Source organism: Talpa occidentalis, unplaced genomic scaffold, assembly GCF_014898055.3.
Source record: "Talpa occidentalis isolate TD23 unplaced genomic scaffold, MPIMG_talOcc4v2.1 talOcc4.6, whole genome shotgun sequence".
Classification (NCBI taxonomy): Eukaryota; Metazoa; Chordata; class Mammalia; order Eulipotyphla; family Talpidae; genus Talpa; species Talpa occidentalis.
In genome coordinates, this window is record NW_023604972.1 from 14,102,882 (window position 1) to 14,130,243 (window position 27,362).

General features: G+C 35.5%; 1 protein-coding gene across 9 annotated transcripts in view; it reads left to right on the forward strand.

Moving 5' to 3' along the window:
• TBC1D19 (TBC1 domain family member 19) overlaps positions 1–25,251 on the forward strand; it is a 120,415-nt gene extending 95,164 nt beyond the window's left edge. For 4 of the 9 annotated variants that reach the window (XM_054688503.1, XM_054688504.1, XM_037530765.1 and 1 more), the window contains 6 exons: positions 2,028–2,060; positions 4,535–4,644; positions 9,454–9,545; positions 14,331–14,446; positions 17,785–17,855; positions 18,876–19,081. In XM_054688503.1, coding sequence (XP_054544478.1) covers positions 2,028–2,060; positions 4,535–4,644; positions 9,454–9,545; positions 14,331–14,446; positions 17,785–17,855; positions 18,876–18,950 — 497 coding nt within the window. In that variant the 3' untranslated portion in view covers positions 18,951–19,081. The other 5 variants (XR_005129005.2, XR_005129006.2, XM_037530768.2 and 2 more) reach the window with 5 other exon arrangements.
• The last annotated feature ends 2,111 nt before the right edge of the window (positions 25,252–27,362 follow it).

Here is a 27,362-nt window from a genome sequence, read left to right on the forward strand (position 1 = left end):
AAACAAAGGTTGGCAGATTTTTCAGTAAAGGGCCAGTTAGTAAATATTTTAAATGTTGCCTGGCACAGTCTCTGTCATTTATTTTTATTTGTTGTTTTTGAAATAATCCTTTAAAAACGTAAAAGCCACTCTTAGCTCACAGGCTACACAAAAACAAACCAACCCCTATGGAAGTCAAGGAAACAGGATGAAGGTACACATGTGAAAATGTTCTAGCTCTGTTCTAACTCGGACAGGGCTATGTCTTCCTCTGAAGAGCTCCCCAAAAGGAAATGAGAAAAAATGAAAAATGTAAAGAACATTTGCAGTAAAGAACATTTGCAGTAAAGAACAAGTGAGGGAGTTCATGTCACTCCCTTCCTAAGAAGGAAGGGAGTTCTGCATTTGAAGAGTAGGAAAGTTTTGAAAGAATAGGATGACAAATCAAATAGAATGATCAAGGAAACTGATAAGCAACACTGGATGTAAGCAAAGTTGAACAACATGAATCCATGATGTCTCCTAGAAGACCAGGGAAATTAGGAAAAGGTAGATCCTGAGGATTTTAGCTTATGAAACCTGAGAGTGATTCTGAATAGAATTCTAAAGATGACTGGCCTGGTATACAGGTTCAGAATACTCCTGGATTGTCTGCATGCTCTTCTCTGATAGATTACTTCTAGAACCAAAAAAGAAAAAGAGTTGGTTTATGAATAGTAATATCAATAAATGACATTTATGAAGGTCTTAAGCTATTTGTGGATTAATGGTCAAGCGATAGCCTTTATCACATGTAATCATGCCATATATGGGTTCTAGCATTATCTCTGATCTACAGATGAGGAAACTGAAGCTTAGAGAAGTTAAGAAACTTACCCCAAAACACACACAGCTCTTAAGTGTAGCTACATGAACCCAACCAGTCTAACTGACAACTGTTCTGTCCTCTTAACTTAGCACCATGGGGTGTTGGTTAATGAATTACTGTCAGTATGGAAAGAGGTCTCTAGTGTGACAAGTTCTGCTCTCACCCTGTCTTGTTCAGAATTTTTATGATGCTTTAGATGAGGACATAGTGTACTTATCAAATTCCATAAGTAATATGGTAATGTAGTAATGTGGAAGAATATAGGGATATTCTAAGAAACATTAAATAACAATGAGAATTAAGGATTATCTCAAATTGGAATGGTTCACCAAAGGAGAATGTAATAGAGGTAAGAATATAAGCCTGTAGAACTGGACTTTTAGTTCCTAACAACACTGGGATTTTACCTCTGAACATGTCAGATGAATAAAGCATTTCTATACTATTTTTCAAAAAAAGCAAACTCAGCTTTCTTCTGGACTGTGTTTGCAACCTGACTTAGTATTCGATGAACAGTGCTATTTATTACAGAGATTCTGTTTTGAACTTAAACTATACAAATTCCAATTTTTCTCTTAGAATGTAACAAGATGTTTAGTACAGCCTCTTAGCCTTCGAGTATTCCTATGAATATGAATGTGTTCTTGTGTACAATTCTAGCCAAAGCTTACACTGAATTTGCATCATATTCCTGTCAATATTTTTTCTAGGCCACATCTTATGATATAATGTTTTGGTAAGTTTATAAAGGAATCCATCTATCCAAGGAGATGGCTTGAAATGCTCACTTACTTTTAACAGATTGACTTTATAATTACATGGTGAAGTTGTTTCAGAGAGGACATAATCTAGTGACCATTATAATTATTCTTAAGCTTAATTCTGTGATCTACCTTGTTGTGATGTTGTCCTGGCTTTTTGTAACATATATTCAAAGTTATAATTTTCAACCTGATCAATATAGATTTAACTGGTTGTATATTGAAAACCTCTAATTTGCTTCTCTAAAATCATTAAAAAGCATGCGTTTTTGTTGACTAGCATCACTAGGCCTTTCTGACTTTCATGACCAAAGTGGAAGCAAAAATTTTGGAAATGTTTCTATTTTTGGGTTTTAATCCTTTAAAGTTTACCTAAAAATTCAGTCTGCTAATTGAAAAGAAATACTTTTTGTTTTTAGGTGTAATTCCTTTTCATGGATTTTCAATGTATGGTAAGTTGGACTTTAAAATATTCACTGTTTTTATTACATTTTAGAAAACTAAACGTGAAGATCACACTTTATATCACAACACCCACACACTTAACAAGTGTGTATTAAACATTAAGATTAGCATCTATACGTCCAAATTTTTTACTTAAAGAAATTCAAGTAAAGTGTTAAAACCATAATTGCTCAGATGATGATTGCTTGACAAATTAGAATTAGAACATACTGTGAAAATGCTTCTGTGGCTTACAGTTTCTAGTCCCATGGTAACTAGAGAAACACCTAAATATTTAGTTCGAGTAAGTGTAAAATGAGGCCTTTCAATTCCTGAACTAATTCTCATTAAGTCTTTTTTAAAAATAATAGGTCAGAAAGTATGTGAAGGGAAGGACAACACTGAGTTTGAGTTCATGGTTTCTCCAGAATACTGGCATACACAGCTACAATTATCCTGACACAGCCGGTCCTCTGAGGTAGACGTGAGAACGTGTGTGTGGTCTGTGGTCTAAGACCCCGAGTGCCTGGCCTCATGCACCATCGAATGGGAAATGCAGCAGCCTACTGAGGGTTAGCAAGAGGAAGAATGCTCTACACCTTAATGCCACTTCATTTTAAATTTCCATGTACTGAATAGAAACTTGAAGACTGCCGTCCCCATTATAGCTACTCTCCACCCTTGACACTATACAAAAATACTTTAATGTTTTACTTTCTGTAAAAAAGAATCAGCAATAAATTAACACGTCTCGTTGTTAAAAAAAGAAAAAAAGAAAAAACCCTTGTTTTCAACATCAACCATGGTGAATGACATAAAGTTTTTAAAACTAGCAAATAGTGAAAAGCATTGGAAGTACTAGGAACTTTGCATTGAGCTCCCCTTGATGGTGCTGAATTATAGGCTACTCTGCTTTATTCTCTTGGGAAATCAGAACTCCCTAACACAATATACATAGTTATAGTGACATTTTGTCTTATGTCTCTCTTATAAAGATGTGAGGAATTTAAAATGGAAAACCTGAAAATGTTAAGAATGTAAATTTTCAAAAATAAAAAATATAAATTTTCAAATCATGATATACAGTTCGAATATTTTATAATTTTATTTGCCAGTCATACCCCATTAAAACTGAAGTTGAGAAAAAAAGGGAATATGAATTTTTACCTTTAATAATAAAATATGCTTTTTTATTATTGTTATCTTTTTATTACTCTATTTTAATAATTCCAGCAGCAAGTATTTTCCAAGTAAATAGGTTTTAAAAGGTATACTTGAGTGATCTGATGGACAGATAACAATGTCAAGAAAGTTTCAATCTTCTAACATTTCTCAGGGTACAAAATGTATCATTGATTCCTGCCTGTCACTTGCAATGCTAATTTTTAATTATTTAGTCATCAGCAATACTGATGAACACTTCCATTTATCACAGATAATTGAATTTTTGTATTTGTTAAAATGTAAAGGATTTCATTAATTTTCCTTTCACTTTGTCAAAAGAAGTGAGCTGAATTGGCTCCTTGGTTCCTCTGCGTACTTAATGCCTCGTGTCATTATGACAGTAATGACAGTTTATGGAACCCCAGAACTTCTTACCTGTACAGTTTATTTCATAGTTGGAATTGGCCGATAAGTATGTCACTTTTTATTAAAATTATTATAATGCGGTTTATGAATCCACATTATAAATATGCCAATGCTGCCTCATATTCTTGAGGCTTAAAAAGATGAAATGCATGGCCTTATTTGTCAGAACAAGACCACTTACATTGTTGGACTTTGTGACATTCAGCTGTTGGGTGTTCAGTTGAGTTGCTCCAACTGGGCTTGATTACTAAGAACTGGGTGCAAAAGAAAACTGAATTTAATGACTGCCGGAGAGTTGTTTTGAGTCTGTAAAGACTCTCTTGATACATAATGAGATATGCCAGTGTAGACCAATGAGTCTAAACTGTTAATCAAAATTTTTATTTTCAAATTGAATTAGTTGAAGATCATGAGCCTTAAAGTGAGCCATAAACATCTTATCTTTTACTCATCAGTCTTCAAAAACGAAAAATCTTATAAAGTAACCGGTATTCTTTACAAAACAAAGTAAAAGTTAATTGTCTGATTATTGCTTTCTTACTGCTTCAATTTTTTTTTAAGAGAGTTGACTTTATGTAGTTTTTAGAAGTTACTTGGAATTTTTAATATCTTTATGTAATTCCATTCTGTCATTCTTATTCTACTGTTAAATTTGGATTAGGGATTATAGTAGCTCATAATTTATTCTTTTCTTTATAATTTTGAATGCCTATTTGAACTAATTATGTGTGCATATGTTCCCTCTTTCAACATGAAAAACTAATATAGATATGATTTTAAATTTATGAGTGAATATTACTATAAAATACTGTTTATTCTTTCATGTTTCATAAGCTTATTTTTAAAATGTTAGTAGTTCTGCAATATTATCAATCACCTTTTTGTTTTTCAGTTGCACCACTTTGCTTTCTATACCATGAGCCTTCCAAATTGTATCAGATATTCCGTGAGATGTACGTGAGGTTTTTCTTCAGGCTCCATTCCATCTCTTCTCATCCTTCTGTAAGTTCATAAAAAAATGGATCAAATCATACTTTAATCTGTTCATTCTTTCCTTTAAAAAGTCTCCTACTCAATTAAGTTTTAAAGCAACAGATTTTAATATATAATGTCAAGCAACTTATTTCTAGCGACTAAATGAAAGAAAAAATAGATACCTATGCATTTAAATTATCTTTTATTTTTAAAAGAAGCCATAGGAATAACCATATTTTTCTCCTTGACTGCTGGTTTCCTCATGTATGAAACGAGGTTCGTAGTATGTTACTATAGTGCTGAAAGATGTCTAGGGAGAAGATGTACTTGGCTCAAGGCTGGGATTCAGTGAGTAAGTGACTGCTGTTGTTGTTGTCTTTCTTTTTTTTTTTTTGAATCAGGAACATGGTACTTTATTTATTTCTTCCAACAAACATAATAATGGTAAAAACACATTTTACATGTAATTAAACTGAGACTTATAGAAATTAAATAATTTGACCAAGTCCCCTAAACAATTAGTAAAAACAAGCAAAAGATTTAAATTCAAATCCTTGATTCTGGAGAGTGTGTTCCTAATGCCCCCTCTCACTGCCTCTTTGGTCCAGCACTGTAATGTCTGTTTTTGAAAAATAGTTATTAGCAGTAATTCATGTACCATAATATAAAGCGCAACCATCTTTAACCTGTTTTGTACATTTATGTGGAATTTCAGATGAATCAAATCTTCTGTAATTATAAACACAAGGATTTCAGTACGCTGAAATAATAATATTCACAATTCTCTGCCAATTTTATTTTTTTTAAAAAAGGTATCTTGATAATTTTTCCTGAAAAGTATACCACCAATATTCGTATTTTTTCATAGATTTCTTTTTGAAATATCTTATTTCCATTGCTTCCTCAAGATTATAAGGTTTTAGGGCCTCACCTGGTGGCACAGTAGTTGAGCGCTGGGTTGCAAAGCTGCCTGCAGCCTCTGCAGCGCCGGTTCCATCCCGGGCTGCCGGCGAGGGTCCCACATGGCACGACAGACCTCTCCTGCTCCCCACTGCTCCCCTCAGCAGTGTATTTCATCACTTGCCTGTTCTGTTCCGCACTCTGGCTCTGGTGAATTCTCTCACCATCCTGCGCTTCTGACTGTACTCAGTGCTTGTATAAATAAATAAATAAATCTTTAAAAAAAAAACTTTATTAAAAAAAGATTATAAGGTTTTAGACATCAAAGTTTTCAAGAATCATTTAAAGTAAGGTAACTGATGATTATGTGTCAACTTGATGAGGTTATGGTGCCTAACTGTTTAACCAACCACTAGTCTAGTTATTCCTGAGAAGATTTTTATGGCTGTGATTAACATTTGCAATAAATTGGCTTTAAATAGAAATTATACTCCATAATGTGAGTGGGCTTTATCTACTCAGTTAAAGGTCTTAAGTATGAAAAAACAAAGGTTTGCTGAAGAAGAAATGCTACATCAAGACTACAGAAAGTTTTCAACTAAATTTCCACCGTGCCATTCTGGTCTACAGATTGCAGATCCAAGACTGAAATATCAACTCTTTCTTAAACGTCCAGCCTGCTGGCCTACCCTGCATGTGTCAGACTTTCCAGAGCCCAAAATCATGTGAATCAAATTCTTCAAATAAATCTGATATAAAATTAGACAAATAGGTGTGTGGCTGAGTGGGTAGAGAGAGAGATAGATGAGATAGATAGATAGATAGATAGATAGATAGATAGATAGATAGATAGATAGATAGATAGATAGATAGATAGATCATGCATATATACAACAGCCAGGGAGCTTTCTATTTCTCTCTCTCTCTCTCTCTGTGTGTGTGTGTGTGTGTGTGTACATTTCAGTACTGAAACCAGGAAAGACTTGGGCATACCAAGACAAGTTGATTCCCCAACATTAAAGTATCTCTTCCCTTAGCAAATTGCCTGATGAAAAGGAACATTAGCACCACAAAGATTTGTGAGATGCCTCAAATTTTTCAGCACATTTTCCAGCCAATTACAAATAAAATGATATTGACCTAGACTGTACTAAGTTGTCTTTGTGTGTATAAAATACATATAACATTAAATTTACTATTTCAGCCATCTTAAATTTGTATATCAATGTCAAATCATCAGCACTCTCCTAACCATTTGTTTCTCTATAATAGTGGTACCCTGCACAAACAAATCTTTACAGAAATCACTTAGCAACTCTTATACTACCAAAAAAGCTTAGAGATTTGAGAGAATGATGTCATTAATTTAATTGTCCAAATATCCTAATAATATTGTGTGTGTGTGTGTGTGTGTATAAAATATAAAGGAACTAAGACTCAGGGAGATTCAGTAAATTACACCAAAGTCACAATTAGGAGCCAAGTCAGTATTCAATTCTAAAACCTAGGCCCATTCTCCTAGAAATAAAACATATAATAACCTGTAATCACTTTTATAAAACAAGAATCATGAATATTAAATTTAAACTTAGGTATGGAATTAAAATAAAGTACAAACAACAAGTTGGGCTCATTAAGGAAACCATAGTGTTGCACATATAGTGTATGCCTGATGATATATCACATTGAATTAAAAAATTACCTGAAGGAATTGAGACTTTTTTAAAATTGTGTTGTTTCTTATTGAGGTAATATTGGTTTACAACACTGTATGTGATTTAGGGGTATAGGTTCACATTCTTCTTCAGATGTATGTTACCACATCATACCTACTACCTGTTACCAAAGCACTTGTAATCCTTTACCATAGTCCATGGCCTGCCCCAACCCCACATGTTGTCTTTGTTTTGATTATCATCATTGTCATCTTTTTTCTGTTCATGAAAATCAATCATTTGTCACTTATTTGTCAATTTCCTATTGATGGTTGGCAGTTAGCATACTAGGTGTTTTTGTATGTTCATTCCATAGATAGCTCCTTTGGTCTCCACAGAAGCAGATCAGGAGTGGAACATTTTTATCTGTTTTATTTTAGCTGGTCCTTTATCAGATCTTTTTTCCCCACAAGCCTGAGTAAAAGCAGTATCTGTTTTATTTCCATTATACTTTTTCCTCCTTGGGGCCTGTTTTAAGGGTGACTTGACAGACTTCAGGAGAAACAGTACATTGGAATGTGTCAAGGCGACCACATTTTCCCAAAGAGAGACTGTGTCACTTCTAATAAATTAAATGGCTGTTCTTTCCTCAGTTTAACCCTGTGTCTTCCTGTTCTACCTTCCTCCAGCTCCAATTTTGCTCTTATGCTTTGCTAATACAAGTTGACAAATAACCAGAAATCCAGGATGTCACAGATGAACAAATGAAGACCACCAATTATCTCGGGTTTCTTCTCTCTGAGACAAACTAATTTCGTGCTTATGTTACATTAAGGTTTAACCTAGAATAATTAGAACCATGTTAATATTTCTCTTTTCTAATACTTTATGCTTAGCATCATATTTTTTTGCTCTCATATTCCATAACAATTTAAGCTCTGAGTTTAAAAACTTTTTTTTAACCAGTTGTCCCACACACACTCCTGGTGTTTTCCCTGTACAGGACCCTGAAGCTGGACACTGAGCTGCTCTGGGTATTCCCCTCCAGCTTCATGCTGAACCTGAGGTGTCCATTTTCAGCTAATTGATTGGACCAGCCTTGCCTTTGCCCTTTATCCAGTGGAATAAGACTTAAAGGCTGTCGGCTCCTTTTCTGGCTTGCCACTGCCGCCAGACTGAACTATTTGGAACCATGACAACCTTTTTTCTTTAGAAACTCAGAAAGAGGATTAAAACTTCCTTACAAAGATCAGCCATAAGGAATGCTGAGCTATAAGAAAGACTTTATTCAGAGTTGTCAAGTAATAAACACACTTGGAAAACCACTGCTAAAATCAGTGACTTCTTGTATCTACAAATAATGCCCTTTAAAAAAAAAAAAGATTTCAGTACAGAAAACTACCTTTATACTAAGTAATTAAACATTCTGTTTGATAACTTCCTGATGCAAATTTCAAGCAGTCAGCAATCTTTCTCTGGGGATAGATTTCAAAGAAAAAGTGAAAAAAGCAGGAAATATTTTGCTTCATGGGTGAGGCCGCTGAAAGGGAAGGGCTGTGGAAGGAGAAAGCAAAGGGTGGGGCTGCAACACCAGAGAAATACCTGGAAGCTGGAATGCATCCAGAAAAAACTAATTTTGCTGGGCCTAAGTGATGTTACATGGCTTGCAAAGTAGAACAGATTTTCTAGAAGGGATGTTTTCCTTGAATTCTGAATACTGCATGCCAGGTTCCATGGGGATGCTATTGGATCAAAGAGGAGACTAGCATAGGGATGGGTATCCAAGGAGGAATAAAATTTTAACTTTAAGCACAATGTGAGAAATCGTTAATGTATTTCCTGTTTTTAACTCTTAATATAAAACATTTAAAATATTTTTTTAATGTTTAATGACTTTTTTAAAAAGATTTACTTATTCATTCATTCATTTATTCAAGCACTGGGTACAGTCAGAAGCACGGGAGGGTGAGAGAATTCACTAGAGCCAGAGGGGAGAGCAGAACAGGCAGACTGACGAAATACACTGCTGAGGGGAGCAGCGGGCGGCAGGAGAGGTCTGCGTGCCATGTGGGACCCTCCTCCAGTGGCCGGGGAGCAGCCAGGGATCGAACCGGCGCTGCAGAGGCTGCGGGCAGCTTTGCAACCCAGCGCTCAACCGCTGCACCACCGGGGAGGCCTTATTTAAAATATTTTTGAAAGACTTATATTTCACATTTCCATTTGAGTAATTTGTTGGCAGAGCTCATTTTTAAACACTAAAACATGTCTCTCTCTTGGGCAGGGCATTGTGTCACTCTGTTTGCTGTTTGAAACTCTTCTTCAAACTTATCTCCCCCAGCTCTTTTATCATCTACGAGAAATTGGGGCTCAACCGTAAGTATTTTTCTCTCAATGAAAGAATACATTGTTTGACATCAGCAGGCTCTTTTTTCATCACTGTAAATCACTTGCAAAGATACAGTAATTCTTCAGAAAAATTAAACTAAAAATTTTCCCCAATGAAACAGTAATTATCAAGTAGTAAATTATAATGCTAAATTATAATGCTAAATTATAATGCCAAAATTATAACAGTAAATTATAATGCTAAATTATAATGCCAAAATCTTGACAGAATTACCAAAATCCTAATAAAAACCTTATTACCAAAATGTCTTAATTTCTATTCATAGTGAAAGGTGTTGGCTAAATCAGGCAAAAATTATTGGGAACAAATACTACGTGAGAAATGTGATAATGCCAAAATTAAGTCAGTTTACACTAAATCTATCAGGGGACAGCTTTTGAAGCTTATCTGGTTTAAAGTTTGCTTTCGTTAAAGGAATCCAGGTCAGTTACCCACCGATGGTTGTGTACTTATTTTTCCTTCCAAAAGTTTGAATATTTGCTCATTTATCTCATTGTGAGTTATCTGTGAATATGCAGAACAATGTTACTTGTTTCTCTCCTTAAATCAATGTCCAAAACAGCAGAAGCTTCAAAATGATTTGTCAGTATTTTGTTACTGTCTTCCCCTCTGGTCAGGTGTTTTCCTCTGCTTAGGAAGCCATGTTTAAAATGAGCATTAACTTTTTGAGGCTACAAAAGAAAGTAACGGGAAATAGAACAGTTTAGTATTTGTATTCTTCAAGTTGAATCCACAGCAGATGGACAGATGGACAGTGGATGAATGGAAGAGACAGACCCAGATTCAAATTCTGTCTCTACTAAACTGTATAATCCTGGTATAATTAGTTAATTTACCCAAGCCTCAAACTCTTTAAATCATGATAATTTAATTCCCTCATTTTTATAATTAAGATACTTATTTCCTACCTCATAAAATTATGTCAAGATTGAATGTCTTATATTTCCGTTTAGTGAAGTACCACTTAATTTCAGGCAGCTTGGGCCTTAATAATATCATTTATAAAGCAATCCCTCATACCAACCAGTGATAATACTGAGTTGATATTCTTTCTTTTGTAGTCATTAAAAAACAGAATTCTGGTAATGATTGAGGTTATAAAACAAAAATGTGGTAGAAATATACACAATTCTTTTTTTCTTAACCTTGTCATAAAATGACCTCTTTTATATATTGTGAAATGAATATTTGAATATAAGTAGGCTTTTCTTTATTATGTTGAAGTCATTTAGTTTATTGCTAGCAACTAAAATTTTTTTGTACACTTTAATCATTTAAAGGGGAAAATTTATTTCAATGACATATACATTAAAATTCTTGTGTAGGATAAAATATAAAAATTCAGTTGTCAAACTAAAATCAGTTTTTGAATTGAATGAAATGAATTAAAACTGATGTTACTGGAAGATTTTTAATTGAAAGTTTATTTTGTTAAATAGGTATAGGACTATTCAAGTCATCTATTTCTTATTGAGTGAACTTTGGTACTTTGTATGTTTTACCTAAGTTATTAGATTTATGAACAAAGTTATAATAGTCTCTAATGATTCTTAATTAGCCTCTTATCTATAGGATCAGAGTAACATTACCTCTCTCATTCCTGGGACTGATAATTGTAACTTTTTCCTCTTGATTATTCTAGCTAGAGATTTATCAATGTTATTTGTCTTTCAAAGAAACAGCTTTTGGTTTCATTGATTTTCTCTGTTGTTGTTTTTTCTGTTTTTAATACCATTAATTTATGTTCTTATTCTTTCCTTCCTTAGGTTTGTTTTGCTTTTATCTTTCTAATTGTTTAAGGTGAAAGAGATCATTGATTTGAGACCTGTTTTCTTTTATAATATAAACAATGCTATAAATTTCCCTCAAAATACTCTTTAGCTTCAGCCAACAAATTTTTATATTTATATTGTGTTTTCATTTTCATTCAATTCATATTGTTTCTTAATTTCTTTTGTGACTTTCTCTTTGACCATGGGTAATACAGAAATATGTTAATTTTCAAATATTTGGAAAGATGATATCTTTCTGTTGTTGATATCTTTCTGTTGTTGATTTCTTTCTTAGTTCTGTTTTAGTTTTAGTTAAACAACATGCTTCACAAGATTTCAATTCTTTTAAATTTATTGACATTTGTTATATGACCCAAGATATTATCTATCTTGGTGAATGTTCCATATGCTTTTGAAAAGAATTCATATTTTCCTAACATTGGGCGCAGAATGTTCTATAAACGTCAAGCAAAATTTGTTGAACAAGCAAGCCTTATTCAAGCCTTCTATATATTTGTTAATTTTCTGTTTACTGTGTATATTGAGTATTAAAAAAGAAATATTGGCATTTCCAATTATAATTATGTATTTGTCATTTCTTCCATCTTTGGTGTATATATTTATTTTTTCCCATGTATTTGTAGTTCTGTTTTAGAAGAATTAATTCCTTTGTGTTTATCTGGTTTGGGATTTGCTGAGCTACTTGAATCTTAGTGTTTCAATCATTATTTCTAAAAATGTTTTTTTCTGTACCACATGCTCTCTCCTTTACTTCTATAATTCTAGTGACACAAATGATCTTATCCCACAGGTCCCTGATGTTCTGTTCATTTTATTTTTACAATTCTTTTTACTCTATGCTTCAGGCTTTACACTTACTATTGATTTATATTCAAGCTCACTGACTTTTTCCTCAGTCATTTCCATTTTGTTATTGGAGTCATTCAGTCAGAGTTGTGTTTTTGTTATTGTACTTTTAGTTCTAAAGTATTTGTTTGGTTCTTATTAATAAGAGCAACCTTTACTATAAATAAGTTACACTCAATAAACTTTATTTTTAAGAAATTGATTCTAAACTACCTATATATATGGGCATGATGTGTTACTGTTGTTCTAAAAAGATACCCCGAGAGATCCAGTAAAATTAGTCAAAGTTAATAATTTAGACTTAAAATTATCAAATGATTTTTTTTAAATTTCCAGTGATAAAAGTTTCATTGGCCTCTACAAACAAATACTCTAAAACCAAGCAAATGCCTAATTTGTCAGAGCTACTACCTACATGTACTTTGTTATATTAGAATGATAGTTATCCAGTATTATGGAATCTGGATAAGAACACAGAGGTCTTTTCTAGTCATAAGAGAATTAATATGACACTAACCAAGACAATCTCTAGGTCTCTTTCTCTCTTTTAAGAAAATAGCAGAGATATTTACATATTAAAATAATTCCAGAAAAGAATTTTCTCAGTGGCAGTCAAAGGATGTTTAGATGCTATTGATTGTACAGAAATGTGAGGGGAAGTTTATCTTTTAAGGCACCAAAACCAAAGAGTTTGTTTCCTGATTCCAGAGATAAACTGTTACTGTAACATGACCTGTTTATAAACAGTGCAATCTCATGCCTTTTAGATTTTTTTTTTTTTGGCAAAACAAAATTCAATTGAATTTATTGGTTGATCTTTTAGATTCTAATAATCTTCATTTTAAAACAAATGATTTGAATCAGACAAAAACTTCTGCCTGTTGCTTTAATTGTTCTATGTGGTCATTTGAAATGTAAGAATATAATTTATTGAATTGGAAAAATGAGCTGTTTTAAAGCACACTTTCAGGAATTTATTAATAAAAATTTAAATAATAACTGTTAAGACAATAAGATCATGTCATTGATAACTATTACACACCCTGAAAAGCAGACTATAGAAATAATTTTTCTTTTTTTTTTTTTTTAAAATAATAAATTTTATTTTTATATTCCCCCATACAATTGCAAACGCCCCATTCTGACCCCAATCCTTCCCCTCCCGCCCCTACCCCCAAAAAGTGTCTCTGGTTCATAGTTTTTTGTTGATTTTGATTTTCACTTTCTTATATTCATTTTCCTGGTCCCTTATTTAAGTTTTCTAGATTCCTGCTATGAGTGAGACCATCTGGTATTTTTCTTTTTCTTTTTGGCTTATTTCGCTGAGCATGATCCCTTCCAGCGCCATCCATGTTGCTGCAAATTGCATGTGTTTATCTTTTTTGAATGCTGAGTAATATTCCATGGTATATATGTACCACATCTTCTTGATCCAGTCATCTATTTTTGGGCATTTGGGTTGTTTCCAAAGCTTAGCTATTGTAAACAGTGCTGCTATAAACATAGGGGTGCAGGTGCTCTTTGGAATTGATGTTTCTGTGTCCTTTGGGTAAATACCTAGGAGTGGAATTGCTGGATCATATGGAAGCTCTATGTTTAGTAGGTCCAGAAATCTCCACACAGCTTTCCATAGTGGTTGGACCAGTTTGCACTCCCACCAGCAGTGCAGGAGAGTTCCTTTTTCTCCACACCCTCGCCAACATTTGTTGTTGCTAGTTTTTTTAATATGTGCCATTCTCACTGGTGTGAGATGGTATCTCATCGTAGTTTTGATTTGCATTTCCCTGATTACAAGTGATGTTGAACATTTTTTCATTTGTCTGTTGGCCATTTGCATAGAAATAATTTTTCTAAAGGCTGAACTATAACATAAAGGAGGGGCCACAGATATAGTGCATCCTCTGAGTATGTTGACCATGAATTTGAGGGCTTCTTGTTTCTCACCATCGCTCTTTTGCAGCTTTTAAGAGAATACTTGAGTTTTAAACAACCAGGTGATTTCTAAGACTCATAAAGAATTTACCTTAAAAATAGAACTTACTGGGCTCTTTTGATACTGCCTTTTGTATGGAAACATTCTACTGGTAAAATTTATTTTATCTTTGCTTGTAGACTTCGCATATCATTTAGATGGATGGTCCGTGCTTTCTCTGGATACTTAGCAACAGATCAACTCTTGCTTTTGTGGGATAGAATCTTAGGCTACAACTCTCTGGAAATTCTTGCAGGTAAGAGTAAGTGCTTGTTTGTAAAACACATGCTATTTAAGGCAGGGTCATCATCTGGTTTTTTATCTATGCTTCCTCCTCTTGCCCCAAAGTCTCCTGTCTTTCAGACTAACTGTAGGGTCAGGAATGGATCACAGTGCAGGTTTTCTAAGATCCAGCCGACCGAGTAAAGGAGGAGTCAGAGTCCTCAGTGGTTTTTTGCAGGTCTTTTATTGGGGTTCACCAGGCATATGGCAGGCAGGGGTGCTGGGGGGCCGGGAGGCTGACAGGCCTCCCAGTCGTTCTGCTTCTCTTGCTTCTCTCTCGGCTTCTGCTGGCATCCCCGTGACGCCGCCCTTAAAAGCCCAGTCAAATCCCATCTACCTATGTCCACACCTTACTCCAGGTGACCACCATCAGGCATGCATTCAGGACCACAGGGTTCCGTCCTAATGGCGGGAGGGCAGAAAAGCCTGATACCTTCTACCTTACCCTACACTAACCTTATTTTCTTGCTACCGTTTTTCAGATGACAGGACTTCAGACTTCCCATCAAATAACTCTCCTCTGGATAGGTCATAAATCTTGAAGTGTATTGTACATATCATTTTGTATCATTTCAAAAAGAAGGGGGTTTAGTGCTTTGTATAATTCAGACTTTTAAAATGGACTTGTTAATTGTCTCTTGAAGAGTTAAGAAGTTTTCTGTGAAAGAAATGTTGAATTAAGACTTTCAAGGTCTCTTCCAATTTAATTTTTTTTTTTGGTGACGCGTCACCACTCATTAAAATGAAGTAAAAGAACAATAAATGAATGAGTATTACATTCACTCCAAGCCAGGCATTCTGTTGTAACCTCAATCCATTAATTAGAAATGTTATCGATTAATAAGAAATGAGGATATGCAATCCACATTATTGGGTTCATCCACTTTCCCTACTTTTTTTAAAAGTCAGTGGGGAAGAATTGTAGAACATATAGAAATGGAACTAGGATGATGAGATTCAGATAAAGATTCAGAGTAGTAGGTAATTCCTTGTATATGTTTACAGATTTGTTTTGATTATTTCATACATTTTTGGGGGTATGAATATTTTGGGTCCACCTCTTTTGCTCAAGTGAGTTATGATACAGTCTTTAGAAATATTTTAGTAAATATTACTGGCTTTAATTGTTAGTTAACTAGGCCTTTGTAGAATAGTTTAAAGCAAAGTTGCCTTAATGTTCACAGTAGAATTGCTTAGAATTAAAGTAATGAGAATAGTTTAAAATATCAAAAGTTTAAATATTAGAATTTCTACATTTTATATAAGGCATGACTTCAGTTGAAAATATCCCAAAGTATATAGGCCTTTTTTCCTGGCCAACAAGCCTGCTCTGTGTCAGGGCTGGGCAAACCAAACATGAAGCAGATGGGAAGGAACTTCTGTGATGTGACACCAAGATAAATAAAGGATCTGAGCACATAAGCATTTTGGATGCTGAGGTCAATTAGTGAAGTGATCTTCTCACTCCCCACTCCCCACCCCCGCCCTTATCTACCATTGGAAAAACAATTTCCAGCCTCTTTCCTGCTGCAGCAGAAAATTTAACCATCCTGTCAGCTTTTACCTATTCTGTTAAATTATATGCAAAACAGGAAGTAGTGATTACGCTTCTTAGCTTCTAAAATGGCTTCACTGTCAAATATTATTGCAGATAATAGGAAACTATAAAGAAGTGACTGGTCAACAGAACTGGTTTTGTTAGTCTTGTAAACAGAGGAGCTCAGTGACTTTAAAGTATTTAAGTTTTCTCCTTTTCAATTAAAGGGTAAAGCCTTTTTTCCAGGTCTCTTACATTTTAAATAATCCCAGCTGATTTGAGTTTTAAAGTTTTGTTTTATCACTACCATCTTTATTACCCTAGGGTTTTCCTCTCTACTAATTCTAATGCTTTTTTGCCAGATTGTCCAAAATTGTTGTGTCCTAAATAAAGGCCCGTGCTTCATAGTCACTGGTTATACTCTGCCTCTCTCTGGAGAAACTTGGAGCCCTTGATCCTCGCTTCTGCTCCTCAGGCACAGACACCCACCTGTCAGGTCCCTTTGCCACCTTGACATCATCTTCATGCTACTCTGGAAAATCATTTTGAAGGACAATAGAGAAGACAATGATTAGGAAAACACCGCAGTTTTCCATGTCAGGGATGAGTCATTGCTGCTTACCTTCAGTTTCTGTAGCGTCATCATGTAGTGATTAGGTGCTCCGGCTCCAGAGCCAAGGCTGAGTACTCACCCTGTCATGTGACTGACCCTGTCATGTGAACTCATTGTGCCTCAGTTTCCACCTTAGTAAAATGTGAGTACTAACAATAGTACTCAATTCATAGAGTTGGTATGATAATTGCTACTTGTATTGTTACTCCCATTGTAAAAGTGCCTTTTAATGCAGATCTACTTGCACTATCTGTGGCGATATATTTAGGAACCAATCTTCCAAATCATTTTGAAGGTTCTTATTCATTTCTTGAACTTCAAGAACTTGTTAAGTAGGGGAAGTACTGCCACCACTCACTTGTGAGGGAGGAACAGGGGAGAAGCCAGGAGTCATCTCTAGGCCACACCACCTCCTCATCAGAGTTGTCACCTCTTCCATGTGTCCTTCCTTTGCTCATGATGGATAGATATGAAGGATAGCACGTTAGCTGCATTCTCTTTTCATATACAGTTGTTAAGATGTCCTTTTTTTGAAGAAGTTTTTTATCCTGTAAACGTTACTGTAAATCTCAGGATAAGTCCCACAGCAGCCTTCCCCACAGTTGTGCCCATTGGTGATACTAAGAAAATCAGTGCTGGACATAAAAAAATAACATAAATGTAACAAGATATTATAAAAACATTTTTTAAAAAAGCCTTTATTGCCACATTTCTCTCAGGACACCTCTTGATACATATGGAAAATTATCTGATATATTTAAAAATTCAGTTTCTATAAGCTTCCAGAAGCCTCCCTGTTACATTAGTAAGAAACACCTGCATGAAAAGTATCGTTAAATTATCAGTCACCAGATTTTCATGCCACTTGAAAACTGTTAAAGTTTAAATTGTAGGTATGAAAGAAACAATTTATAAATTGGCCTTTTAACACCATTTTCCTTTTTCCCCAAACTGTGGGCTGGCTCTACATAATCTCACCCTCAGGCATTGGTCTCCAGAGGTGATCATTTCCCTTCCCCATAGACCTTCTCTCAGAAAGCCAGCATGCAACCCTTCAAAGCACTAGTTCTGAGCTCCCACTGTGGGTTGTGGGCATCGCAATAAATCTGTCAGGCTGATGAGTAGTAGGTCAGCAGTTGAAATAGTGTGCATTCTTTTCCAGTTCTGGCAGCTGCTGTGTTTGCTTTCCGAGCAGTGAACCTGATGGAGGTGACATCATTGGCTGCAGCTGAAGTAAGGATAAGTTTCCCTCTGATGGGATGGAAATAGTTCCTGAGAGATTGCCAGGCTCAGGCACTTTAGTCTCAGATGCATAGGACACACGTTACCGGAGCTGAATTTTTGAACCTGGGTAAAACCTATAAGTTCCGAGCTAAGTAATATTAAATACTCAAACTTCCTTAACTTCTTGAAAACAATCTTGTGACGGAGTCGTCAACAAGTTTATAATGGAAACCATTAAAACCATTATGGGAAACAAGATACCTGGAACTCTTAATAGAAATTATTGGGGTTTATATTGTTTTCTTATCATTCTTGTCCATGTATTATGCTCATAGAACAAAGAAAAATGTGTTGAGAGAGTTAAAGAGCAGTGTTTGAATGACGTAGTAAACAGACATAGGCTTTTTTGCTTATTTTAAGTTATGAGTTAATTATTTAAAACTGGTTTCTTTTCAGCTTTATGATTTATACCTGAAACATGGTTCAATTAAATAGCAGTTTATTGTGTTACCCTGTTTGTCATCTCTCATAGAAATGTAAATTTTACCCTTAAAATAGCTGCCTACATTCTTTGTTTAAAGGGAAGAGGATGTTTATGCATCTTGCAACTGAATAAACACGAGTTCCATCTCAAAATGATTTCCTGAAGTCAGTTACTCCTTATACTAGTATAGCGGAACTAAGATTCATAATGTACGTTTATTTATAGAAGCAAGTTGAAACGTTAGACCTCTTATAAACCCATGCTACCTTGTATATTTGAAAAAGGCTCATCAGGCTGATGTCCAGGTTATTTTCTGCTGTGCATTTTAGCATTTTGCACATGTTCTAACATTAAGATTTCAGAAAAAAGAAGGAAAGTTATAGCTTCAGTACAGAGACTTGGGACAAATCTGAAGAACTTAGAATGTGTGTCAAGACCGGAATTACATTGCAATGGTGTTTCTGTTGTACTTAATTTCATAGGCTTCTCTTTGCTGATTAGCATACTGATGTTGATAATTCTTTTTGTGTTTTTTTTTGTTTCAGGCAGTTCTTGCTGATCTTTCTACTTTAAAAGTTATGCCTCTTCTTCAGATTTTTCTGTTTGCCACTGTCACCTGATCTTCTCACGATCACTGACAACACATCTAGTTTTTCATTAGAAACTAATCATGAACTATGCAAACTCTGCATAAAACCAAATTAAACCTTGCATATAAGCCAATAAAGATCATGTTCTCTCCTCAGTTAAACTTAAGTAGTTTTTCACTTTTTGAAACAATAACTCTGCACACCAAATATTGCACTGCATGCTGCTGATTTTCAACAGAGAAGCAATAGACATAACTTCTGCTAAATTGAGCATACTATATATATAATTCTGACTTGTAAAAGGCATGTAACATATGCAATAAGACTAAAAATACTGTAATAAACTTGGAGAGGTTATTTTGCCTCTGGGACAATTCTCTCATGTCAGTTGTAAATTTATCTCTAGATAATGTATCATTTTGTCCTATAAGTAGCTTTTCACTTAGAGTCATGGGTGGGGTAGGATGTGGGAAAACTTGAAGAAGGGAACTCTTTAAGTAGGAATTCAAATGTACGTTGGTGTTCTTAACAGCTTTTCTCTCACCAGAGATCTTTTAGATCCTTCTCCACTTTATTTTCTCCCTTAAAGGTCTGTACTAGAGAAGTAAAATACAGTTGTTTCCATCTGACAATATTTTTTTTCATCACTTTTTAAAAAAAAAAAAATCAGAAAATTACAGCGTGATCCCTTCAAACATGTCAACCTTCCATCTCTCGATTAGAAGACTTAGTTAGAAAACACTGAGGAGGCCTATTGCCAGATTCTGTTACCTTGGAAGTATGCGAAGAGAACATGCAAGATTTCAATGAAGGGAAGGAAATATCAAAACCATGTCCACTCTGCTGAAGCATGATTTAATGAGATTTGCTTCTAGGGCAAAGCAACTGATAGAAACTCCATGTAGGTACAAAGTCTAGTATCTACTTCTAGTTGATTCTAAAACTCATGGCATTATTATGCAAGGGGTCAGTCTTATTTTGGTCTTTGTCTTAAGCGTCATTACCGTTTCTGTAATAAAAAATAATAGGATGTGAAAAAAAGCCTTCAAGCCATTATGTCTTGAATTTAGATTCAAAATGATGATAATTTCAACAAAACTCTAAATCAGTAAATTCATACCTTTATTGAATGTCTAGAATTGTATTAGTTTTATCTAAATGTATTTCCTAAGTCTTTTATTTGGAGAGTATGCATTAGGAAATGTACGAGGTTAAGCACAGAATTGCAAGTGTGGTAGAATTTGGTACAACTCATTATTAGTTTCAAAATCTATGTTTGAGCTCTTATTCATCAGATATTTGTTGACTTATTAAGGATGAATAAGAGCTTATCCAGTGATTGATGTTTAATAAGCCCCATTACTTGCTCTTTAAGGTGCTGCAGTTATGATCATGCTTTGCTGTTCTGTGTGGGCAAATGTACATTCACCACAAGGACACCTTTGACTAGGGTCCTTCTTCCCGCTCTGAAAAAAATGAGGACAGGGCCTCCCTGGTGGTGCAAGGGGTTAAGCAACGCACTGTGAAGCAATCCACAACCACTGCAGCACGAGTTCAATTCCTGGCCGGCCAAGGAGCAACCCACATGGCAAAGCAGATCTCTACTGTCTCACCTGCTGCTCCCCTAAGAGTGTATTTCAGTCAGTCTGCCTGTTCTGTTCCCCACTCTGTCTCTGGTGAATCCTCTCACCCCCCACCCCCTGTATCTCTGGCCTGTACCCCAGCTCTCGTATGCATAAATAAATAAATAAATCTTTAAAAAAAATGAGGACAAAAAGTTGGGAAGAAAGGGTTTTAAATGATTAAGGTAAAATGTGTGCAGAATGCCCATCTTCTTTAGAAAAATATTGATAAGCCTTTTAAAAGCAGCAATGTAATGATCTCATAGAAAAACACTAGACTGATAATTTACTGTCTCTTATCTGTATTCTGTAAACAAAATTTGATTGTGTCACTTCCATGTTGGGGGCAGAGACAGGCAGCAGGAAATCATTTCATTTGCTGTTACTTTACAGGGTTGAGGGAGACCAAATGAACAAATATATTTGAAAGTGATTTTTTTAACTATAGTGCATCAAGCAAAGACAATATGTCATTGATAATTTTAAATATGACATTTTAAGGTGAAGTGGTAGAAGTTAAAATATGCAGAATACCCAACTTTGTTAGCATTTGTATGACTTTATTTGGTAATTTAAGACTGTGTCTATAAACATGTATGGGCCATGGCATAGCAGTCTTCTTGTTTGGAACAGGTCTCATCTGTCACCAGTGGTGGTTGTGCACCCGCTACCCAACACGTACTTGAAGTTTAGGAAATGAATGGTAAGAATCTTCAAAATGATTTGGAAGGTTGGTTTCTAAGTATACAGCCCTAGCTAATTATAAACAGATAGATATATCTTAAACACACTTTTACAATGGGAGTAATAATATAATTGCAGTTATACCAACTCTATGAATTGAGCACTATTGTTAGCCCCATTTTACTTCTATAAAGGCTCTAATTTTTATTTGGACATCCATCCCCTCTCCATCTGCTTCAGATAAGGCTGACTCCCATCCCAGGGATTTCTGGATCCTGACAGGCCATACAACATGTACGAGCCCTCTGGCCACAGGGTGAAAGTTAAGACCAAAGAAATGTGATTGTGAGATTTTTGTTGATTATTCCAGGAAAGCTAAATGTGAAAAGAAATGAGAATCTAGGGTCTGTCTGGAGATGTGACAGCCCCTGAAAGGAAAGTGAACACCTGGTCTGTCAATCTCATTGATCCCCATATCACACTCCACCCGTCCACCCCTGCGCCATTTTGTCACATGAGCCAGAGATCCCCTTTGGTGCAGAAAGAGTCTTAAGGTGAGCTTACTTTCCCTTTTAGGTGATCCACGCAGCATGGGTATCATTATTTGATATAGGACCCCTGTCTACAAATTGGCTAAACTAGAGGAATCTTTTAAAACTTTTTCAATCAAGACACACCATCACCTTACAAGAATGAATGAATTCCGTCTTCCAGACCTACTAAGTTTCCTGCTGTACCTAACACACATGGTAGGTCTCTCACTTTTGGTCCTTTTCTCATGTAACACCCTCAGCTTAGAATGCCTTTTCTCCCCTCTTTACCTAAGTCTTACTTGCACCTCGAAGCTCAACTCAGGAAATGAGTCATCAGGAAAGAATACTAATCTTATGAATTCTCCTGATACCCTAAGTATATATAAGCTATATCATACTCATGCGTTAGCTTTTCTTTCTCTTCCACTAGACAAAGACTACTGAAGGGCAAACATGGTTTCTTTTTCAGATTTGTATCCCTAGAACCTGACTTAGTGCATGCCCCATAGTGGGGTTTATAAATGTTTACTGCGTGAACAAATGAAGTCATCTCATCTAATTCACTCATTTTACTGATGAGTAAAATGAAAATTCAGAGTAATAACTCATTTGTCCAGTGCCACACAGCTTTTTTACCCACTGAGTTGATTTGTGGAGTTGCCGATGGAATTCCAAAAGGGAAGAATATATTGAAGGAAAAACACATAAATGCTTTAGTTCACTTAGTTTTTATGTTTAAATCAGCTAATTTACATACAATAGTGTATGTGTAATGTACTACATTGTATGTTTACATACAATAATATACACACCTTTTAGTTATAAATTCTGTTAGGCTTAACAAATGTAAATACCCAAATCACCACAGTCAAGGTCCAGAACATTCCCATCATCTGAAACAACTTCCTTTACACTCAACCACTGCTCTGCTCTGTCCCTAAAGATTAGATTGGTCTTTTCTAGTGTTTCGTCATAAGGCAATCATGCGTATGTACTCTTCTAGGTCTGGCTGCTTTGCCTGACATGTTTTGAGAGTCATCCATGTTGTTGTGTGATTAGTCATCCATTCCTTTTTATTATGAATAGTATTTCACTGTATGTCTATTTCATACAATTTGTTTATCCACCATTGTTAATAGGCAACCATATTTTCCTCATATTTGGTTTATTATGGATACAGCTACTATAAACATTTGTGTACAAACCTTCACGTGGACATGTATCTTCATTTCCTTTAGGTATACCTAAAAGTAGAATTGCCGAGTCATTTAGAAACAAGTTTAACTTTCTATGAAACCTCCAAATTAGTTTCTAAGTGATTCTACCATTTTACATTGCCAATGTAAAAGATTTTCAGTTGCTCTAATTCCTCACCAACATTTGGTATTATCATGTTAGTAATTCAAATAGTGGCTTTAAATAATGGTATGTCCCTAATTGCTAATGATGTTCATGCTTATTTGTAATTTATACACATTCTTTTGTAAAGTGTCCAATTGTTTTGTCCATTTTGTAATCAATTATCTTCTTAAGTTGTAAGAATTCTTTATCTGGATAAATTTATGATTTGTAAAATATTCTCCCTGCTATAACTCATCTCAATTTTCTTAACTATTACATCTTTTTAGAGAACAAAAGTTTTCATTTTGTTGAGTAAGTTTGTGTATTTTTTATTCATAATTTTTTGTCTAATTCAAGAAATTTTTGCATAATGCAAGTCACAAAGATTTTTTTCCTTACAATTTCTTCTGGAAATTCTATTTATGCCTATGGTTTCTTTAGCTAATTTTTGTTTATGTTACAAGTTAAAGATTGAAGATCATGATTTTGTATATAGATATATAAATGTTCCAGCACCATTTGCTGAAAAGCTATCTCTCTATATCAGTACCACTTTATAAAATCAATTGATTGTATATACCTGGACTTATTTCTAGACTCACTCTTCTTTCCATGAGTTGACATATACCCTTATTCCAACACCACACCGTCTTGGTTTTTGCAGCTTTAGAGAAATTCTTGAAATCAGGTTGAATAATTCTTCTAATTTTGCTCAACTATGTCAAACTTATTTTAGCTAAAGTTCTTTGCATTTCTAAAAGAACTTTTAGAATCCATTGTACTAAAAATGCTGATATTTTTACTGAGATAGCATTAAATCTATAGATTGGTTTGGGCACATTGCTGTCTTAACAATATTGAGTCTACCAATCCATGCACATGACATATCTCCCCATTTTTTTTTAGGTCTTTTTTAATTTCACTCAGCAGTATTTTGTAGCTCTCCATGTAGAGTTTTTGCACATATTTTGTTAAAATTATTCCTAATTATTTCACATCTTTATGCTAGTGTAAATGGTATTTTTTATTTCAATTTCCAATGGTTTGTTAATATTTAGAAATATAATTGACTTTTTAAAATTATCTTTATATCTGAGACCTTGCTAAAAACTTTCTACTTCTAATATCCTTTTTTGTATCTTCTATAGGGTTTTCTACGTATATACTATATCAGCTGTAAATAATGACAGTTTTACTTTTTTTTCAAATCTATGTCTTTTCCTTCTTTTTCACCAGTTATTTTCTGTCAGTAATTTAGCAGTGACTCACTAATCAGTTTCTCTGACTAGACCCTGCAATAGAATATAGAAGTGTTGCAGCTCGCCTAATTTTAAATGAAATATACTTGTTTCTTGAACAAGTACAGTAAGTGCAACAAATACTTTAAATACATAGCAATTTAATTGTTTTCCAATTTAAAGATGAAATGATGGGAGGCAATGAAATAAATTCCGAATGAGGTAGGAAAACATTGATACCCAATGAAGAAAAATTGGGTAGGTTAATGTTGCTGATCATCTAAATGATCATCTTCACCTTTGTCATGTTAATTTGGTAGTGTTTTTTATTCAACTGTTCTTTACCCTTAAAGCTTTTTTCTTAGGTATGTGGTATGCATATTTATTCAATAAACAATAATGCTTATACTGAGCAAGGGTCTATCAATTTGTATTTATTCATTTTTGCTTTTTCAGTAATAAATGTGGTAGGAGACAGTACATCTTCTGGAAATAAATACTAACACCTCCATCCCGCCTGTGATATGATTAATGGCTACCCAAAGATATTCACGTCTTAATTACTGAATCTGATGCACATGTTACCTTACCTAACAAAAAGCACTTTGTTTATATGATAAAATCTAAGGCTTTGTGATGCAGAGATTAATCTGGAGAACCAGGTGGGCCCTGTGTAATGAAGAGGGAAAGTGGAGTGTCAGCCGCAGGGATTTGAAGATGCTCATATTGCTGGCTGCCGGCTTTGAAAATGGAGGAAAAACATACATCAAGGAATGCAGTTAGCTGATGGCAGCTGGAAAAGGCAAGAAAATGGATTCTTCCCTAGAGCTTCCTGAGAAAATTCAGCCCTGCTGACACCCTAATTTTAGGGCTTTTAACCTCCAAAACTGTAAAATAATAAATTTGTGTCATTTTAAACCACTAAATGTGTAGTAATTTGTTACAGCAACAAAAACAAATGAATCTACCTCCTCTCTGAGTAAATTGGGTTTACCACATCAACTGTAACCTATGACCATAGCAAGTTCGCATTGCTTCAATTATTTACCTATAAAATAGGTGATTCTACCTACCCATTTTTCTCTTGTGTTTTCTATATGATCTAATGAGATCATATAGATCTTATTATATGTAAAAAATATTGTGGAGATCGCTTTTTACTGATCTGGTACTGACAGGGGAAAGAGCTTACAAAGTTGGGTGCTGTTGGGGGTAATGTATCTCCAAGTTTGATCTTTCTTTTCATGTTGGGGGTGTCACTGCCCTTCTCCCATGGAGAGGAGTGAATTGCATTATTGATGAGGTTGGCATCAGTCAGTGGATATGTGAAGCCAACCCTTTCATCTCTCTCTCGGGATTCAACAGCACACTGAACATATTTCTACACTGCTCCTCTATGCCCTGAGCCTCAGCAAGTGGACCCGTTGGTGTAGGTTAAGGGGGAAGGCCGCAGTTATTCAGTGCATCGCTGTTAGGGCAGGACAGGCCACAGTGCAGGTTTTCTAGGATCCCATGCAGACCAGGTGAAGGAGGAGTCAGAGTCCTCAGTGGCTTTTTGCAGGCTTTTATTGGGGTTCACCAGGCATATGGCAGGCAGGGGGGCTGGGGGCCTGGGAGGCTGGCAGGCCTCCCAGCCCCCAGCAAATCCTCACTCTATCTGGGCTCTCTGGCGTTCTCTCTGCTTCCCTGCTCTTCTGTTCATTCTGCTGCTTCTCGGCTTCTCTTTCGGCTTCTGCTGGCGTCCCTGTGACGCCGCCCTTAAAAGCCCAGTCTTAGCCCAGGTGAATCCCATCTACCTATGCCCACACCCTACTCCAGGTGCCCGCCATCAGGCATGCACTCAGGACCGCAGGGATCCATCATCTATCCTGATGGCGGGAGGGCAGATAAGCCTGACATTTTTCCTTACCCTCCAATTGCTAAGTGCTAAGTTTGAGACTTGGTTTCAAAAAGGCTGTCTTTGCTGAAAAACAGGCACGTTTCCTGGGGTAACTTTATCAGTAAGGCTATTAATCTCTCTTCATCTGCTTTTAGCTGCATAGGTTTTAATTTTCTCTTGTAAGTACTCAAAACTGAGAAGGGATTTTTGTTTATTAAACCTCCAAACCTCACACCACTGGGCACAGATGTTAAAGGTCACAAGGACGAAACTGTAACTATGGGTCATGGAATCCAAGCTAGAAAAAAAGAGAAATGAAGGTGAAAGAGGAATTAGTGACAGAGATGGATGAAGAGGACTGGGTGGATTGAAGAGCATAATGAAAACAGACAAGTGCTTTGGAAGGAAGCACATTTGAATTTTGGAGGTGGTGTCATTTTTGTCAATGCCAAGATGCCAGTAATGGCTGGCTGAGGTAGAGTAGAAGAAAAGTCACTGAAAATATGAAGAAGTCCAAAAAGCAAGAGTCAGTGTGTTGAATGAATCACCAGCATACATGGTGGAGCTATCAAGAAGGATAACAGGAGAGGGCATGAAGCAGAAAACAGTTGCAAGTTAGTTTCACCAGGAATGAAGAGGAAAGACCCAGTTTACTAGTAGGTGACTCTAACATGGAGGAGGGAAAGTGTTATAACCAGATGGTGTGAGCCTCAAAGGAGCAGAAGGGTTTTTCAAGCGAGAAGGGGAGAATAACACTCTAAAATTGGCATTGAGGAGTAAGGCTGGTGCTGAAGCACTTTGTATATAAGAGAAAAATCAAATATTTGAGAGGACTGCAGAGAAACCAAGACCCCAGGATGCAGCCTGCTTTTTTTTTTTTTTTTTTTGTTATGCTAGAAGGTGAATTGGAACTTTCAGGGGGGAGGTTGTAATTGGAATCCCTTTATTTACCAAGCAATGGGCTCACTGCCTGATGCACATAGAAGTGAATTATTATGGTACCAGGTTTTTTTTTTTTTAAATAAAGATTTATTTATTTATTTATTTATGCAAGCACTGGGTACAGTCAGAAGCGCGGGAGGGTGAGAGAATTCACCAGAGCCAGAGAGGAGAGCAGAGCAGGCAGAAGGACCGAAGTACACTGC